The 20,971-nt window shown below is 34.9% G+C and overlaps 1 protein-coding gene across 1 annotated transcript in view; it reads left to right on the forward strand.

The window, feature by feature from the left end:
- Positions 1 to 8,074: 8,074 nt before the first annotated feature.
- The window catches only part of LOC137033835 (astrotactin-2-like), a 460,374-nt gene continuing 447,477 nt past the window's right edge, over positions 8,075 to 20,971 (forward strand). Inside the window, exon 1 of the mRNA XM_067406219.1 lies at positions 8,075 to 8,391. Within this exon, the coding sequence (XP_067262320.1) occupies positions 8,079 to 8,391 (313 nt within the window). The 5' untranslated portion in view covers positions 8,075 to 8,078. The remainder of the gene's footprint in view (positions 8,392 to 20,971) is intronic.

Below are 20,971 nucleotides of genomic sequence, written 5' to 3' on the forward strand. Positions count from 1 at the left end.
CTAAAGCTCAAAACACCAGAGGGACTGTTCATCTCACAGTGTTGAAACAGCACATTTTAGAAGCAATGGATCACTCTGCCTGACCGTATATTACCAGATACAGCCAGGTCCATTAGCACACACTGGACACCATGATCACATGAGCTGCACATAAAGCCTATTATAAGTGTTTATATTTTCACACTGAACACCCGGTGATCAACGAAACGACACATTCCTTTATTTGTTCTTGTATGCTGTTAGATTTTTAGCAGAAAATGTTCTATAAGCATAAAGGTTCCGTATGTCTCTTCATATATAGAACCTTTTATGGGTTCCAATCATGGGATCAATTTATGAATTTATTTTTTCATTTACAGTACAATAAGTTTGTTTTAAATAATGTTTCATTTAATTTAATTTAATTTTATCAATTGTTTGACTTGTAAACATACTTTATCAGTAGAAAAAATAATAATAACCCGTTAAACATGAAATATCATGAAAACCTTTGAGGAAAAGTCTCCTGGAAGATTACTGCAATCTACTGCAAAACAAATTGAAAAAATGAAAATTTCAACTACAGCCACTAGATGGTGGCAGAGGATTACTCAATGGCTCAGTTGCCATTTCCACATTGTTATACATCTTTTCACTTGTTTTTCATTTAGATTTCTGTTTAGACATTATAACATTATTATAACTAATGTGCATTATATATAAAATCCAATTTCTGCCAAAAAAAGAGAGTAAAAAAAATATAATAATAATGCTCTGGTAAATCATAATATTAATATTTATTTAATAATTTAGACTAAGTAATAATTTCAATTTAGTATGCCATTTTTTTTGTCATAATTTTGACTTTTTAAGTGATCATTTCAACTTACTATAATTATGACCTTTCAATTAGTCATAATTTCAACATTTTATGTCGAAATTTCCACTTTTAAAGTGATAATTTCGTCTTAGTGCCATAATTTCCACTTTTGTCCTAATTTTGATTTATTCTGTCACTTTGACTTAGTATGTCATAACGTCGACTTTTTAAATCATAATTTTGATTTAGTATGTCATATTTTGACTTTTTAAGTGATAATTTTGACTTTTCATGTCGTCATAATTATGATTTTTAAAGTTAGAATTTTGACTTTTCGTGTCATAATCATGATTTTCTTTTCTTATGTGGCAGAAATGAGCTTCCATAGTTTGTGTGTGTGTTTGTGTGTGTGTGATAATGAAATGTAACAAATGAAATGAGGCCTTACTGTAACGTTACTGATTCTCAGAATGATGCTCATTTTCTCTGTTCTTTTACTTGACTTTGAATATTTTTGTATAATCAAATTAGTCTCCATCTGTGCCGTTGGCTCACACCTGAAGTGTTTGAGAGTAAAGTACATTTGACTGCAAATCACTTATACACACAAACATATACTTTTATTTTGTTTTTCTTTAGCTCAAGGTGTTTCCATGGAAACACATTTTTAAAAAAACGAATCCCTCCTCTGTGAACTCAAAGCTTTTGAGATGATTTGATGTTGAGGACCATTGGAAAGAATCAGGGGTTTGTTGATCAAATTATTGCACATGGTTTGGGAAAGGAAAAAAAATAAATCTCCTTAGGTTCACCTCCATTACAGGACATTAAATCTCTATTCACTCTTTGTAATAAATATTATGAACCCATAATGGACTGTGTTGCTCTTTATAACGGATGGCTTTGGCCAGGTTCCTCTTCATTATTTCTGGCTTCCCAAGGAACCGCTTTTGTAAGAGAGCGTTTGAATCATTGGCTAAGTGCAATCATTCAGAATCCATGCAGCTCCTACAATGAAAAGGCCCTGATGTACGGTGTCCCGCATGAATGCCTGAAGCATATCACAAAAGCTTGCAGAAATATACATTATTTTATTAATACAGACGTTTTTATTGTTATCATTCTCTATTCTCTAGTTCTTTTATCGCACACATAGTGTTTTGTAACTTTGGCAGACAGTATTGTTCAGGAAAAACAACTACAAGCGAACATAAACAGTCTTGAGAATACAATAGGATAGAACGAAAAATAATTTACAAGGACAATCTAGGAAAAATAGAAACAGGTAAGGCTTGTAAATCTCTACAGATATCTGCTGCGGTTTAAATTAGTTTTTCAACAACGACTGAAACAATGAGGCCTGATGATGTACGACATGAAGACTACTGTACATACGCTATCGGTCAAAACACTGTCAGTAAGATCTTTATTTTGTATGCTTTTATTCATCAAGGACTCATTAAATTGATCAAAAGTGACAGTAAAGACATCTATAATGTTACAAAAGATTTCTATTTCAGATAAAAACTGTTCTTTTAAACTTTTTATTCATCAAAGAAGCCTGAAATAAAAGTATCACAGTTTCCACACACAATAAATAAATACAACTGGAAGCAGCACAACTGTTTTCATCACTGATAATAATCATAAATGAGCAGGAAATCATCATATCAGAATGATTTCTGAAGGATCATGTGACACTGAAGACTGGAGTAATGATGCTGAAAATTCAGCTTTGATCACAGGAATAAATTATATTTTAACATATATTCACATAGAAAACAGCTGTTTTAAATTGTAAAAATATTTCAGAATTTTTGCTGTATTTTTCATCAAATGAATGCAGCTCTGGTGAACAGTGATTATTGTAAAAACACTTTTCAAAATCATTAAGAAAAATCTTACCACCCCAAACATTTGGACATCACAATGAAATAACTATAATACAGTATATGGGCCATTCTACAGAACTGGTTCACAGTCAGGGTTGGAAACATCTTGAATAAATAAATAAATAAATAAACATTAAATACAATTATTTTTCCACAAGTTTTGTATGTATGTAAATTGTGTAATATCCAAAGTACACATTTCTCATATTGTATTTTCAGAAAGTTTTGGAATATTTTTCCTCTCCCCAAAATTGTCACTACTGAAACACAATAATAAATAATTTAATACGAAAGGTTGCATTGACCTATTAAGATTTTGTTTACTTCTACAGTACCTTGTAAATGTTTTTTGCTATTTTATTAAAAAAGTTTTCACAGATAAATCAATAAGAATTACAATTTTAACAATATTTCAAGTGTAATTTATGAGATTTGTTGTATTTTGAATCCAGTTTTTCTTTGTAAAAGGTATAAAGTTTATCATACTGATTTCAAAGTGAAGGATTCATTAGTTTGAATAAACATTGAACCAAACACTATTATAACATCTCAGTTGATCATTCAAAATACTTTAATTTTGACAAATCATCCCATGTTTCGGTCGTGACTGCACATTTTCAGTAGTGACAGTAATGTGTTGGTTGTGACCACATCACATTACAGGATTTTAACTCGCATACTAAAACACTAATGATTTGCATAATAAAACATACTAAAATTCTAATGATTTGCATAACTGTACTAACATTTTGGTTGTTTTCCCCAAATAAGCGATTATGTGTCCCTTTTGTCACTACTGAAATAGTCACGTCCGAAACATGTGGTGAAGTTTCGATACTTTTGAGCCGCTCAAAGATGATAATCAGCACGTGGTTAGCTAGCACACAAAAACTAAATTGTATGGAATAACACTCAAAAAAGTTTGCTTAATTGCAGAAAAAAGGTGTTTGTTAATGATGTTCCTTAAAGTTCCACACAGATTTTCAGAATGATGATCTATCTGCTGTGAAAGAGAGGCTGTGAGAGGAGAAACATAGGAATATCTCCTGATCAAAAATGTAGAAGTGTGTTAAAATCAGTCTAATGGACTAAAACACACACTGTTTTTGTAGTGACAATGCAGGATACAGTTTTTTTTTTTTTTTTTTTACATAAAATTTCATGGTTTACAAATAATTTTGTTTGTTTGTTTTGTTTTGAGCTTCACTTTAAAAATAATATATACATAAATAAATATAAATCTTTAAAAACAACAATTTCAAAATATTGCAAAACATTTTTCAATATAAAGTTGAAATTTCCCAATTGAAAGTACCAATAAATGATGATTTTATATATTAAACTTACTGATATTTAAAATTTTACTGTGGGATTCAATAAATAAGAAGGATGATAATAAACAAATGATAAATTAATGATAATTAAATGCTTTTTAACTTTTGGTTGTGGGAAAGCAGATTGCACCAATTCTGTAGAATGGCCCATACATATAGAGTTTTTGGCACCTTGTTGAAACTGTTCTGTTTAGATATGACACAGAGTTGTGCATGCTAAAAACAGCCCTCAGATAAGCATGGATTCTTATGCCAGTTCTTCTCAGGGGTTATTTTACCTACTCGGCAGAGTTCACTGGACTGGCTCAAAATACATCGGCATTATAGCACTGAAGTGTAAAAATCCCTGACCTGCAAGGTTAGGCAATATTATTCATGTTAGCATTAAAAAAAAAAAAAAAAAAAAAAATCTCATTCCATAATTGAAGAGTTTAAAATGCCAATGCAACTCACTGATATAAGCCTATGAGACATGTAGTGCACACACATTACTCAACATTAAAGTTATCACCTTCTGGAATTTAGAAAATGCATCATAAGTATTGATTGGCTATAGGAACAGGGCATATGGAAGACCCCTGAATGTCTTTGCTAGTGACCCACATAAATGCATAACAGGAAAGAAGTCGCCTGGCTTCCCAAACGCTTTGAATGAGAATCCTTCATGCATTTCAGCACCACGGACAGCGGCACAGAAACACGGCTGGAGGACAGACGGCAACGGATGATGAGATTCAGCGTCTGCAGGCCTGAGAGCAAAGATGAGATATCGAGAACCAAAGATAAATATGTAAATGCTGATTTGAATTAAAAAATACTGTGCTGAAGTAATGAAAATTTAATGAGAAATCTTATTGAGAATAATGAGAAAGAAAAAAAAATCCTCAAATGTACCAGACCATTTCAGCACTGAGAGACTTTATGGGAAAGTGTTCTTAATAGTCATGGAAATCATTTTAGTGATCCTAGTTTTTTCTAAGCAAAATGCATGAGATCCACCCATGTTTTGTTGCTTTATAGCTGCTGAAAAAGCATTGCACATGCGTCAGATCCATATTTACACCCTTATATTTTTAACAGCAACACCCTCCAGCTGCACAGTATAAATAACTCTGGAAGCAATAAATAAGCATGGCGTTCTGCAGCCTGTGCTGTACGCGCCCAAAGGAAGAAAGGAAGGACAAATTGTTCATTTATTTGTGAGAATCAAGAAAACAAGCATGGCAGACCTATTGTTGAGATGGAGAGGGGAGAGGCTGGACTCATTACACGCGCTAAACCTGGTTAAAGCATCTCTGTCTAGACCGACGCTCGCTGCCGTGTTGTTTGTCAAATTCAATTTGAAGAAATCAGAGGACTCCTTGGCACAGAGGTCAAGGCAATTTCGACGACAATGAATCTCATATATCCACTGGGGGTGTGTGTGAAAAAGCCGCTATTAGCCATTAAGAGTGTATCGTTCTCTTTGCCATACGTGTCGCCACACTTGTTTGGTCTCTGCCCACCACACGCAGCCTTTTCTGGGTCGTCAGCAAGTTCTGCATGCGGTTAATTAAATATGTGAGTCCTCAGTCTCTTGGGCATTAAGTTGCATCATCCGTTAAAATATGGTGTTGTGCAAAACAATCACAGTATGTTAGGACTCTTAAAAAGGATTTCACTTCAAAACAGGAGGATTTCTCCTCATGTTTACCGTTGGTGTGTTAAAGTGGGCATCTGACTGAAACGGCTTTGCAAACAAGAACAAATGTCGGGAGTTGATTGGATGGTTGTGGTTTGCTATTGGTGGATCTCATGTGAGTGACAGGTTGCTCCGCCCTCGTCATCAGAGAAGAGAAGAGATGCTGCTGAGAGAGGGAGGGGAGGATATTCTGATTCAACATGAATTTAAACACTGATGCACAGATAACAGACGCAGCGGGAGCTCAGAGAGTCTCTTCAGGAGGTGGTTTCACAGGGACTGGTGTGTGTTTTCACCAGTCCGTCGCTGTGTTCACTGACATGCAGGAGCTCCGGGTGTCTCCTTCAGCTCATCTCTCGGCAGCTTCTGTTTTAAAAGTGAAGTTTATCTGCAGGAGTTTCGCTGATATTAAGTTTTGGAAACTAATATTTAATGCAATTTAGATTATACAGTCATTTCAAACTAATACAGTACAATTTTAAACACACTGAAAATGTAGTTTTCTCAAAGTTAAAATGTCTACTATTTATCATTCATTATTAACCATGTCATAAAGTACATATAAAGTGATAGAACTAGAAATGGAGTGATTCATTTATCTGATAAACTATAGGAATATATCTAATTGATTGCTGCTGTGGAGACTTTCAGAGATGCAGAAGTCACTTTTGAATCTTTGAATGCATTCAGTATATGCCACTGTAGAACTTTTTTTTTTTTTTTTAAGTGCAGAAGATTTGATGCAATATTTCCCTGTGACCACTAATTATTTTAGTATATGCACTGAAAAATGTAACATCTATATTAACTGGTTTTATTCCACTCAAATTATTATTTGACATCACAAATACAATAATTTACACCAAAACAAAACACTGATTTTTATACTGATAAAGTGATAAAATAGCTATAATTATAGTTAAAATTACTCCAATTAATATAGCAATAAAATATGAACATGCATTTTAAATGCATCTTATGCTAAAATAACAATATCATCAATAAAACATAATAAAAATAACTTAAATAAATTAAAATAATTTAATAAAATTAATTAATAAATTAAAATAATAACTAATATACATAATAACTTAGAATAATTTATTAACATAATTATCTTTTTTCTTATTCTTTAACACATGCTGGGTTAAAAACACCCCAAGTTGGGTTGAAAATGGACAAACCCAGCAATTGGGTTATTTTAACCCAGTGATTGGGTTGTTTTAACCCAGTGGTTGGGTTAAACGTTTGCCCAACCTGCTGGGTAGTTTTATTTAACTCAACTATTGTTTAAAAATTGCTATATGGCTAGCTTAAAATGAACCCAAAATAGTTGGGAAATTAAAAACCAGATGCAATTAGAGACAACAATAATAGACAAAAGGTGAATGTTTATTAATAAGCTTTAATATTTTATTAATATAAATGTAATAGTTTCATAGTTTATTAATATAAATTTATTAATAAGCAATTCAATAAATGTTTATTGTTTAATAATTATTCATTGAACATTAATAAATTTTCATTTCCAACATACTTTGGTTTCATTTTAATTAAGCAATATAGTCATTTTTAAACAGCAGTTGAGTTAAATAAAACTACCCAGCAGGTTGGGCAAACAATTAACCCAACCACTGGGTTAAAACAACCCAATTGCTGGGTTTGTCCACTTTCAACCCAACTTGGGTTGTTTTTAACCCAGCATTTTTTGGAGTGTATACACTCATGCTGGGTTAAAAACAACCCAAGTTGGGTTGAAACTGGACAAACTCAGCGATTGGGTTAAATGTTTGCTGTTGTTTAAAAATGACTATATGACTATAAAATGAACCCAAAATATGTTGGAAATTAAAAATCAGACCCATAGAGGCAACAATAATGTTTATTGTTCAATAATTATTGATTAAACTTATAAATGTTTGTTTCCAACATATTTTGGGTTCATTTTGAGCAAGCAATAGTTGGGTTAAATAAAACTACCCAGCAGGTTGAACAAACATTTAACCCAATCGCTGAGTTTGTCAATTTTCAACCCAACTTGGGTTGTTTTTAACCCAGCATTTTTATTGTGTAATGATGCAAAACGCATATTGATGTATTTGATACTATTATTTGATTTGATGTGTACATGTTAAAGTGTGTGATGGTTTTGAGTGTTAATCTATGTGATGTTGTTGTTTGATTTATTGCATACATTGTTTAGATGTTTGATTGTGTGGTGCTGTTGTTTCATGGAGCTGTGAATGTGTAGGATGTGTCAGGCTCCTCAGTGCTGCCGCCTGCCGGTCGCTCTCAGCACTGCCGCTACTGCTATAAACCACCAGCGCTTCACATGAGACGCTCAATCCACGCGCAGCGGCACCGCGAGCGGAATGACACCGAGACACGCGCGCCTCCTCCTCCTGCTGCTGCTGGAGCTCTGTGCGAGCCGAACCCGGGCCGGGGGAAAGCCGGACGAGGACCGGGACAAGAGAGGCGACGCGGAGAGCCCGTGCGAGGTGAAGACCGTGACCGTGTCCACTCTGCCTGTGCTCCGGGAGAATGAGTTCAGCTTCACCGGCGCGGGATCCGGGAGTCTCGCCGGAGGGGAGTCCAGACTCATGCTGTTCGTCAGGACTGACCTGCCGGGTCGCATCTCGGTTCTGGATGATCTGGACAACACGGCGCTGCCCTACTTCACCTTAGGTGAGATCTGACCGTCCGACATGCAGTAGAGTGCGCTGAGAGATGACAGCTCTGTGTGTGTGTGTGTGTGTGTGTGTGTGTGTGTGTGTGTGTGTGTGCCTGTTCTTATGCATGTGGAAACGAGCAGAATGACCATTGCAGGGCAATCAAGGTGCTTCACTGTTTCTGTGCAGCTCCCGAATCCTCATGTTCTGTTTGGGATCTGAGAGATATCTCAAAAACTGGACTCAAGTGTCTGCTTGACTTTTCATATAGTTGCATTATATACCACTTGCATCATAAAAAAAAAAAAAAAAAGTAGCATTATTTGTGTTTGACGTCATCAGGTATATGCAGCCAAAATAATACTGTTTTCTGACAGAAAATCTGGAGAAGCACATCGCCACCGGTATATTTCTCTACAGTGTGTTTTGCTGGAGTCAGATTATATATGTGACATTTCTGAAAAGTGCATGTTACTCTGTAAAACAACAGACGGCTACAGCTTCCAGAAATGTGTTACTATTCAGAATTATTATTATTTGTTCTTACAGTATAATGTACAGTACCAAAAATAACAAAGTCAAGTCAAGGGACTAGATGGTTCTTTAGGCATGTAGAAGTTCTTCAACAGACACTCTAAAAAATGCTGGGTTAAAAACAACCCAAGATGGGTTGAAATTGAACAAACCCAGTGATTGGGTTAAACTTTTGCCTGATTTGTTTATTTATTTTATTTTAAATTGCTTATTAATAAATGTTCACCTTTTGATCATTATTGTTGCCTCTAGTAATTATGTGTCTGATTTTTAATTTCCAACATATTTTGGGTTCATTTTAAGTAGTAATATTTAAATAATAGTTGAGTTAAATAAAACTGCCCAGCAGGTTAGGCAAACATTTAACCCAATCGCTGGGTTTGTCCATTTTCAATCCAAATTGGGATTTTTTAGAGTGTACATTTCTCAGGTTATAATATTGTTTTTTTGGGGTTCTCTAAGCATCAGAACATGCATAAAAACACACTGAAGAACTAGAGAATAAAAAGCATCAAAAATGCTGGGTTAAAAACAACCCAAACTGGGTTAAACATGGACAAACCCAGCAGTTGGGTTGTTTTAACCCAGTGGTTGGGTTAAATGTTTGACCAACCTGCTGGGTAGTTTTATTGAACTCAACTATTGTTTAAAAATGACTGTATTGCTTAATCAAAATTAACCCAAATTATGTTGGAAATGAACATTTATTAATGTTTCATAAATGTACATGTGTCAATAAGTTTAATAAATGGACATTTATTAATGTTTAATGAATAATAATTAAATAATAAACATGTATGAAATTGCTTTTTAATAAATGTTCATCTTTTGATTATTATTATTGTTGCCTCTAGTAATTATGTGTCTGATTTTTAATTTCCAACATATTTTGGGTTCATTTTAAGTAGTAATATTTAAATAATAGTTGAGTTAAATAAAACTGCCCAGCAGGTTAGGCAAACATTTAACCCAATCGCTGGGTTAGTCCATTTTCAATCCAAATTGGGATTTTTTAGAGTGTACATTTCTCAGGTTATAATATTGTTTTTTTGGGGTTCTCTAAATATCAGAACATGCATAAAAACACACTGAAGAACTAGAGAATAAAAAGCATCAAAAATGCTGGGTTAAAAACAACCCAAACTGGGTTAAACATGGACAAACCCAGCAGTTGGGTTAAATGTTTGACCAACCTGCTGGGTAGTTTTATTAAACTCAACTATTGTTTAAAAATGACTATTGCTTTCTCAAAATGAACCCAAATTATGTTGGAAATGAACATTATTATCATTATTATCAAGATGAACATTATTAATGTTTCATAAATGTACATGTGTCAATAAGTTTAATAAATGGACATTTATTAATGTTTAATGAATAATAATTAAATAATAAACATGTATGAAATTGCTTTTTAATAAATGTTCATCTTTTGATCATTATTGTTGCCTCTAGTAATTATGTGTCTGATTTTTAATTTCTCACCTATTTTGTGCTCATTTTAATCCAGTCATACAGTCATTTTTAAACAATAGTTGAGTTAAATAAAACTACCCAGTAGGTTGGTCAAACATTTAACCCAACCACTGGGTTTGTCCATTTTCAACCCAATTTGGGTTATTTTTAACCCAGTAATATTTTTATAGGCTATAAATGACAGCTTTTTCCTTGTGTGCATCTTAGAGAAACAACATCAGCAACGCTTCCAGTTTCGTGTGTGTGTGTGTGTGTGTGTGTGTGTGTGGTCATCAGGATCATCTCATGCATGTCACGTTTGGTAATGCATTCAGTTTTCAGCTGATGTATAAAATATTTAAGGATAGTGAGATTTCAATGTACCATAACATATAAACAAGAAATCAGTAACAGTACAGTCAGTGCGCGGGATTGAATGAAAAACAGTAATGCAACTGCTCCATATTGACCGCTGCGTTGCCCTTTCACCCATATATAGAGTTTCAGTTACGCTCAAACACTATATTGATGTCGACTTCTACTGGAAGAGGAAAGCTGGGAACTATCAGTATGTGTATAGATCATATGATCAAGAGTGGTTTCTCTTTTTTTTTGCATGCAACACACGATGCTATTTAAATATAGCCTGAGGCCGCGTGTGTATCCGCTGTGTGTAAACATGAGTCTATATGTGTTTTGTCTGCTCAGTTGATGTTTAGTCCCGCTCTTCAGTGCACAAATCCACCCGGATTGGAGATCTATCAACTGTTGTTTGACTGGAGAAACGCAACATGCAGAAAACAATTGACTAGTTTGTTCCTAATGCCAGATATGGTGCTGTTTTTTGGTTCAGTCTGCTCAGTAGGATCCGTTGACCTTTCCCTGTGTCAGCCGTTGGAAAACAGTTTTCGGATTTCTGAATCAGGTTTGCATCAGTGGCTAATTTTACCCGGGCTTCCTCCGGCCCAGTGACCCGTGCTCCATCCACACTGCAGGACTGGGAGAGAGCCAGCAGTTTTAGGGCTCTGGTGATGAAATACCAATGAAAGCGTCTTAAAAAAGAGGTTTAGTTGCATATGTCAGAACCGAATCTATATCCCCGTAATGAAGAACTACAGTCAGACCTGATCAGCAGTTCTCGCAGAAAAATGAGCAAACGCTTGGAAATATTGATCATTGGCAAAGCGGCAGGGCTCCTTTTGTATTACAAGTTCATGTTTGTCTTTCATTAAGATTTATGTGCAACAGATCTATTGATGCCGAAGAGGATGTGTCAGCAAAACGCAACTTGGTCTTGAAGGTCCATCGCTATATGTAGGATTGTGAGAAGATTTAGCCCTCGACATGGTTATGATGCAAATCACACCTCGATCACGTTTAAGTTTTAGCTTTCCTGCACTTATTTAGAGAGAAAACCCAACAAACCACTGGAAGCACGGGTGGTAGCCTTGTGTTTATGTCTCTGCATGCTTTCTCGAGCTGCTTAGAACGAAATGAGAGCGAGCAAGCGTTTCGCTGACCGTCGCTCAAGCGCTCACCTCCTGTCTCAGACGTGATTTATTACCTGAAGCGCTCGGGAATGTTGAGAAAGACAGAGAGAAGATTAAAAAACGACAAGATGAAAGTTTTTATCCGAACTGCTTTTCTTTGCCTTTTCTATCGGAGGCGAGGAATTTCTCAGAGCAGAGACGGGAATAAAGTGTGAAAACAGAAGTGATGAGTGTGCGTTATGTGATACAGCTCAGAAATATTATATTACAATATCTTTCAGCCTTTGGCAGATTTTATTTAGATCTTGGTATTTTCATGATGACTTGGACTTTTTTTTTTTTTTGTTATATTTGAAATCAATGCAGTAAAATACAGTAGAAATCTAATTAACAAAAACCCCATTTTCTTTTTTTTTTTTTTTTAAATGAGCTCCAGGAAGAATGAATAATATTTAATCATGTCATTAACTGTATATGCACCAGTATAAGAACCTGTTTTTCACTATTTGTATCTACATATAGACTCAAGGAGAGATTGCAACACGAGTCAAATGAGATGATGCCGTTTTTAAAATGATTAATGACCATATAAATCACAATTTCACTTACTTTTATATTGCCAGTAAAATCACTACCTTTCAAAAGTTTGGGGTCGGTAAGATTTTTTAGTGTTTTTGAAAGAAGTCTCTTCTGTGCACCAATGCTGCATTTATATGATCAAAAATACATTAAAATCAGAAAAAAATGTTAAATATTTTTTCCAATGTAAAACAGCTGTTTTCTATGTGAATATATAGTAAAGTGTAATTTATTCCTGTGATCAAAGCTGAATTTTCAGCATCATTACTCCAGTCTTCAGTGTCACATGATCCTTCAGAAATCATTCTAATATGAAACATTTATGATTACTATCAATGTTGAAAATAGCAATATTTTTTTTTTTTTTTGTGGAAACCATGAAACACTACCAATCAAAAGTTTGGGGTAAGCTAGATTAAAATAAATACATAACTAATACTTTTATTTAGCATTAAATTGGCCAAAAGTGACAGTAAAGAAATTTATAATGTTATAAAAGATTCTATTTCAAAATAATTGCTGTTCTTTTGAAATTTATACTTGTCAAATAATCTTGAAAACAATGAATCAACAAAAATCTGAAGCAGCGCAACTGTTTTCAACATTAATAATACTCATTAATGTTTCTTGAGTGTTTCTTGAATCACAAAAGTCTCTTCTGCTCACCAAGGCTGCATTTATATGATCAAAAATACAGTAAAATCAGAAAAAAATGTGAAATATTTTTTACAATTTAAATTAACTGTTTTCTATGTGAAGGTATTGCAAAATATAATTTATTCTTGTGATCAAAGCTGAATTTTCAGCATCATTACTCCAGTCTTCAGTGTCACATGATCCTTCAGAAATCATTCTAATACACTAATATCTAATAATTTTTTCTTGTTTTGTTTTGTTGAGTTTTTTTCTGCAACAGTGTAAAAATATTTCGGTCACTTTTAATCAATTTAATGCCTTGATGGGAAGAAAAAAAAAAAAAAACTTTCCCCAAACTTTTGACCAGTATTGTATGTTGTGGCTGAGCCATCATGAGACTTTAACGTGTGGATCTTCACTGAATAAATCGCACGGTTGGTTTTGACAAGCTTCTCTCAAACAAGAAATGCCCTTCATGCTTTGCGGTGTGTAAACTTGATAATACAGAATATTTCAGTCCTCCAGTGCCGACGGTTAATGCTTCATATAAACCGTGCCTGCGCTCTTACAGACGAGCTGCAGCTATCAGAGAAACCAGGAAAAGCCACAATTACAGTGTGCACATTTCCCATTGATTTGTCTAACCTTTTCAAAATGTCACACTAATTGAAGGAGGTTTGTGGATAATTAGTTTCCCCTCCTCAATGCAAGGGCAATTAGAAGAACCTGGAAGACACTGTATGATTATTAATTACAATATTTTAATCCAGTAAAGCCCATCATAAACTGTACTATGGGACGTTCAGTTTACTGATTATAAATTCATATATTTTTCAATGCCAAAAGTGATTGATAAGTTAAAATATTTCATTACAAATTGACTCTTTTATGTAATATTTGTGTTTTTATTATGATTATTAGAGTATCACAGTGGTGGCTTAATGACATGTTAACACCAAACTTAATTGTCAGACACTTCAGAGGATTATGAGGAACAAGTCAAATCAGTCGTTTATGAGGCCCAATATTGTTATGATCCTGCGTGTGCAAGGAGCAGACAACAGCACAGCTGCATACGGACTTTCTTAAAAACTGAACATGCTTATCTTGATGTCGATTATTATAATAATAACTAAAATGATTAAAAATCTTTTTTTGTTGATGTTAATTAAAATAAAGCCAAAATAACATAAAAACATAAAAATTGGATAACTTAAAAAAAAAAAAAAAATGAAATGTTGCCTTGGAAACTGAAATAAGTTCAAGATGAAGTACTAAAACAACTAATTGAAAATGAAATTAAAATAAATTAAAGCTAAATATAACTATTTTAAAAGGGTAACACTTTACATAAGGCCTTTATGACACTGGGTTAAAAACAACCCAAGGGCTGGGTAAATATAGGACAGAACACACGTTGGATTAATTTTATCCAGCAAATTTGGTTGTTTATTTAACCCAGCATAATGGATTGATTTATTTTTATTGTAATATTAGCTTATTTATTTTAACTTCACACATGCATTAATGTTTATGGATCTTTTCTTTTTAAATACTCCACACAACCACTGGTTTGCATGATAATTCATTTATTTTCGATCATATTTATATAGTTTTTAATACATATTGCCTACACTCTAAAAAATGCTGGGTTAAAAACAACCCATTTTGGGTTGAAAAGGGACAAACCCATGCAGCGATTGGGTTGTTTTAACCCAGTGGTTGGGTTAAATGTTTGCCCAACGTGCTGGGTACTTTTATTTAACTCGACTAATGTTTAAAAATGATTATATGTCTGGCTTAAAATGAACCCAAAATAGGTTGGATATTAAAAATCAGACACAATTACTAGAGGCAACAATAATAATCCAAAAGGTTAACATTTATTGATAAGCAATTTAATAAATGTTTATTGTTTGATTATTATTCAATAAACTTATTAATAAATGTTAATTTATTAAACATGAATAATTTCCAACATAATTTGGGTTCATTTTAAGCGAGCAATACAGTAATTTTGAACAATATTTGGGTGAAATAAAACAACCCAGCAGGTTGGGCAAACATTTAACCCAACCGCTGGGTCAAAACAACCCAATCACTGGGTTTGTCCATTTTCAACCCAACTTGGGTTGTTTTTAACCAAACATTTTTTAGAGTGTACATTTAAGCTCATTTAACAAATATTAGAAGTAGAAATTAGACATTTAGAAGTAATTCCAGTGTAATCGACCAGTTTCTATTGTCCTGTTTCCACTGTATTTGTACGATAATTTTGACCTCTGTACGATGTACGATAAAATGTAATGAAAATAATCCCATCATGTAATAATTTCAGAATTTCGTGGCACTGTTGTATTCACGTATACTCATTGATCTAGCTGTGGATCATGATTGTAAGGAGAATGTGAACATTGTTAGGCATGTCTTCCATCTCATCTCATGTTTACGTCTTCTCGGCCAATCATGGTGGAGAATGACTCTCTCTCACGGGCACAAGTGAACATTCCTGCCGCAGTGCTTAGGTCAGTTGTTTCCCACTAAATTACGCCTAGTTATTTATCTATTGTGGTAATTTGCTGAAAAATGCTGTGACTGACTCCATAACCTGTTCATAAATAATCACTGTACAACTCCTAAGGACCAGATTTACTAACAGCTTGCACCAGCGCTAACCTTTGTTTGGCATTAAAAAGACATGCAGTGCAAAATTAGGTCTGGAAAGGCGTGGGCTGAGTTGTTTTTGTGGCTAATCTTATTGCATGTACATTTGTAGCAATTGTAAATGTGTTACTGTACATTAAATACTTGTATTGAGCTTGATATTCCTGGCTCTTTTTCAGCCATGGTGGCTGAACATGTTAAAATGACTCAAGTCAGTCAGTTGACAATGGGTTTGTTTCTTGTCAGGGTCATGTGGTCTCCAGTATGACGAACTAACGAAGTGAATGGGCGTATAATGTGTTTCTCATTGTTGCTCGCCTCTGCAGAAACTGCAGCTCGCTTTCTTCATCTATTGTGATGCATCTGCCGCATTGTGTGTGTGTGTGTGTGTGTGTGTGTGTGTGTGTGTGTGTGTGTGTGTGTGTGTGTGTGTGTGTGTAAAGTTTTGGCAATAAAACCAAAGGGACAAAAACAAGAACAGTGAACTTTCCGCAGTGTTTATTAAGGGTGCTCAACAAATTGTGCATCTGTCTGATTGGAGCTCCACCAACAGCGCTCAGTTATTCATGGTAAAATACACCGGCTCTGCTGCATTTGCATTTATAACTCTCTCTGTCACTTTTATAGCAACTTTGAGGAGTGAAACAATCAGTCTGGTGTTGTGAAAGAGCGTCAGTGGGGCGTTAGACGTCTGAACGCTGGACACTTCAGTCGACGAATCAAGACTTTGCGGTTTATAAATGGATTTAATCAACTTTCTGTAGGCAGCAGCCTTCGGATTTACACAAACCTTTGATGAATTAAAACCTAAATTATTTGACAGGGGATATACTGGCTCTCAAATAAAAGAGGAACTCTGATAGATCTTAAAATGGAAAGTGCTGCGCGGAGCAAACGTTTTATACAAACACAATGGACAAACAGACATTTGATCATTTAAAGGCAGCGTATCATTCTTTAGAGATGTGTTGTTAGTCAAAGCACGTCTTTGCACACCCAGGAAGGACAAAATACCAGACTCTGTTTGACAAAGCTAGACTAAATTTGAGATCTGTGTATTTGAATAGCATATAACATTTCTATCCATCTGGATTACACAGTTTTAACATGAACTAAAGTGATATATCTGTCAGTCACACATGAATGAAACCGCTCAGATTTCTGTAATAGCACAAAAAAAACTGTTTATATATTTATCATCACTGATGACTGATTGAATATTGTCTGTTCCATAGCTAGCCATATTTTAGCCATGTTCATACTTTTAACTAAATAAATTTACAGGTTTATGCTGGTCCTATGCAATAAATGCATGTTAAAATATGATTATTTAAACAAAACAAAACTATGCTATGATATTTTGAGTGCAGAAATCTCATTTATGTATGACTGACAAATATGCATAAAGTGAAATTTGTTTGTTAGTCTATGTTAAAACTGTGTAATGTTGGTAACACTTTATTTTATAATGTCCTTATTACACATGTGCATTAATAACTATAAATTATGCATAATTTCATGCAACTATCCCTAAAGCAAACCCTTATTATTACTCAGTACTTAAATGTATTGTTACAGTGTAACAGAGACAGCTTAAAATAAAGGGTTACACTTTATTTTCTTGTGACAGTGTAGTTATACATTGAAGTACTGAGTAAGATTAATTAATTATATGTATTTACTATAGGGTTAGGGTATGATTAGGGGTTTGTTTGCATGTTATTATGCATAATTTACTATTATTACTACTCTAAGTACATGTAACATGTGTAACGGACACTGTAAATAAAAATGTGTTACCAAATAAAGTGGAAACAAAATGCTATATGCAACTTTTTTTTCCCCCGTATGATTTCAGAAATGTTTTTATGGATTTTCATTCTGTTGGAGCTTTCACAGCCCCTGGTCACTGCATGATCTGCTTTTATTTTGCATAAAAAAGAACAGCTTGGACATCATCCTTTTGTCCCACAGAAGAAAGAAAGTTGTTTGTAATGATGAGCGTGGAGAAATGATTTTGGAATGATGATGACTTTGCCCAGATCATGCAAAGATGAATAATCCCAGCTAACAAAAATGTGGTCTAAAAATGTTCACATTCCCATTAAAGGCACACTACGTAAGATTTTTGGATTAAAATATCCAAAAACTACTAGAACAGAGTAATATATTTTGTTGACTTGTGCACTTTCATTATCCCAGATGTTTCCAAGAATGTTTAAATCCTGAGAAATAAGCAATTTTAACCATGAGATCATACCCACATTACCCCCAGTTTCTGGTTTTATTTTGTAGAATCCATAAAGACGCTTTAACATATTATGAGTTTTATTAGTCAGTTGAGCAACTGTTTGGATATATTTATCGACAGAAAACTAATCATGTTATAAGTCTTATTGTTTAAATCTCGTTCTCTTGATTTACTGCATGTTTTACCATGACTAATATCAGTCTAGTTTACTGCAGTGTGCAACAGGTGTCTCCCAGCAGCTGCCAAGCGAATGCAAAGTAGCATTATAACAACTTTCAACACACAGATGTGACCCATGCTGACAAAATGAGTCACAATGAGCAATTTCTCAAAAATTTCTCACATTCTCAATTAAAAAAAAAAAAACCTTCAAAAACCTTTGGAACCCGATAAAAAAAAAAGACTGAGTTACACCTTTTTGAAGCCGATAGAGTCAGCAAAGTCAATTTTGAGAAAAAAATCGAGTTAAAGTTTTCTGAAGGTTCCAACAAAGAATCATCTAGTAAACAAACCTTAAAATCCAGTTAATCTTGAGAGTAGTATTGCATCCTTCATATCTCCGAAAATTCTTTAGTATCTTTTATAAAAGATAGATACGCTGTATTGAGTCTTTCCAAAAAAAGCTGAGCTCCTGGAGGCGTGTCTGCCGTCAGTGCTGTGGGCGGAGCTAAAGAGTCAGGAGCGTGCACAGCTTTTGCGTAGAAATCGCCTGCCAGCTGTGACATCATTATAAATGAAAAGGGAACAAAAAAGTTCATGTTGTTTACATTTTATGCACTTGCACGCCAATTGCCAACAAAACACAAACATCTGATGCAGCTTTACTCACCGCCCGCGATCTGGAAATCCAGCGCTGAACTAGGACTTGTTTACAAAACATTCTTCACCGAAATCCCGGGAACAAACAAACATACCTGCTCAACTCCGTTGCTGCCCCGGAAAAACAAACTTTATCCACTGTTCCCTTAATGCTAGGTTCTTTGGGAAGCTGAAAAAGGTAAGCTTTCCCTCACAACCACAAACACACTCCTTCGGTGACAGGAGCTGCGTCTCATTTCGGAGGCTGTATCCTCCGGAGGTCGCATTTGAAGGCTGCATACGTCTTATTTAAGAAAAGTAACCGTAATAAAATTGACTGATATTCATTGTGAAGTGTAAAATACTGTAATTTATTTCTTATTTTGCAATCTAACGGTTATTCTTCTTAAATGAGACCAATGAAGTATGCAGCCTTCTAAGGTCCCTGAATTGGGACACAGCCATTGTTGATAAAATCTCTCGGCTTCCGTATCCCGAACGAAGCGCTTTGATGGGCGTGCTCTTGCTCTTGGTGGTGTGTGTGTGCACGCTTATCAAGAAGAAGTGCCTATACAAGGAATTCCGCCCTTTATGACGTCATACAGGACGTACTCGAAAAAAAAAAATTGGCAAAACAAGTCCACAGCCGGAAGTAGTGGATTTGGCACAGAAATACTCTGTCATGCGTCCAACTTGTGTTTTGAAACTTTGGCCATGTTTAGCATGAGAATGCAACTCTTTAATAGTGTAAATAAGTCAGAATGCATGAAATAGGCTTTAAGGCATAACAGATAATGTTTGCATGAATGCTCACAAAGACAGATTTTTTGAAATACTGTAATTCTGTGCATATGCGTATATCGGGATTGCGCCGTCTTTGTGTGCACGCTTTGGATCTGTCAGCACGAGTAAGATCATTTTGTTTACATCAGCGTGAGTTAGAAAATCACATTTCATTGGTTCAGACTCATGCCATCGGGAATTCACTATGAAAATTCACAAAGTTGGAATGCTGCGCTTTAAAACGATACCAAACTTGAGTTGAGAGGAAGAGCCAGTCGTCCAGAAGAGAACAGAGAAAAACAGCATTTTTCATGGACAGGAAAGGTACTCCTCTCAGAAAACATACAAATAAAGATACTTTTAGATGTTTAATTGCTATTTGGAGCATTGGGATCACTAGACGAGGGCTTAATGAACTCCAGTTACGACCAAAATTGACCTTTTTCACTTGTTTTGCCTGTAGCTTGAAATTAGCCCGTGTGCATTCCCAGCACGGGTCACACATGTATCTAATATGATAAAACAGCACTGCGGTACTCCATATACGCATGACCGGAAGAAGTGGAATTGGTCTTTTGCGGCATAATAAAAGGTCTCCAGCCATGTGTCGCGCTCATCTCTCATTAACAACGGCCTCATTCCGCTCCAAATGCTTTCAGCCACACCCTGCTTCATACTACAGTAATCTTAATACATTTTTAATACATTAACTCATCCATTAGCTGTAAGCATGAAGACAACACCTCCCATGATTCCACGAAATCAAGGCATCATCAAGCTATGCCTTTGTTTTGAATAAGCGACCTCTAGTGGCGAAAATTACATATTGTGCCTTCATGTTATGCATACATTCTCCAAACTTTCAAAACATCAGTGTTTTTTTCTTGGTCATTCGAACATGGTTGTCTGGAGGACCCGTTTCTCATCACGTTCTTCTTCAGGATAGATTGCCTGTACACAGCAAAATCTCCAGAGTTAAATCAGCTCTGCTCAGAGTACATATGGTCCCTCTCTAAATAGTGTTAAAGCAACACTGAAGCAGAGTTAAAATTATTGAGATAATTAAGCGATTAATTAAGTGATGAATGAGTGTTAGTGATGAACACCTGCTGTTAACAAGCAGAATCACTGAAGAAAATATAATCCTCCTCTGCTGAGATCTTGAGAGATATAATGTCTTTTATCTTCAGTTGATTTCATCTAAGACAAGTCAGTTGCAGTTCTTGTGTTTCTCTTTTCTTCAGTGATTCTGCTTGTTAACAGCAGGTGTTCATCACTAACGCTCAAGCATCACTTAATTCATCGAGTCGTTATCTCATTAACTTTAACTCTGCTTCAGTGTTACTTTAACACTATTTAGAGAGGGACCATATGTACTTCAAGTAGAGTTATTTTAACTTTGGTGA

This window comes from Chanodichthys erythropterus, chromosome 13 (assembly GCF_024489055.1).
Source record: "Chanodichthys erythropterus isolate Z2021 chromosome 13, ASM2448905v1, whole genome shotgun sequence".
Lineage (NCBI taxonomy): Eukaryota > Metazoa > Chordata > Actinopteri > Cypriniformes > Xenocyprididae > Chanodichthys > Chanodichthys erythropterus.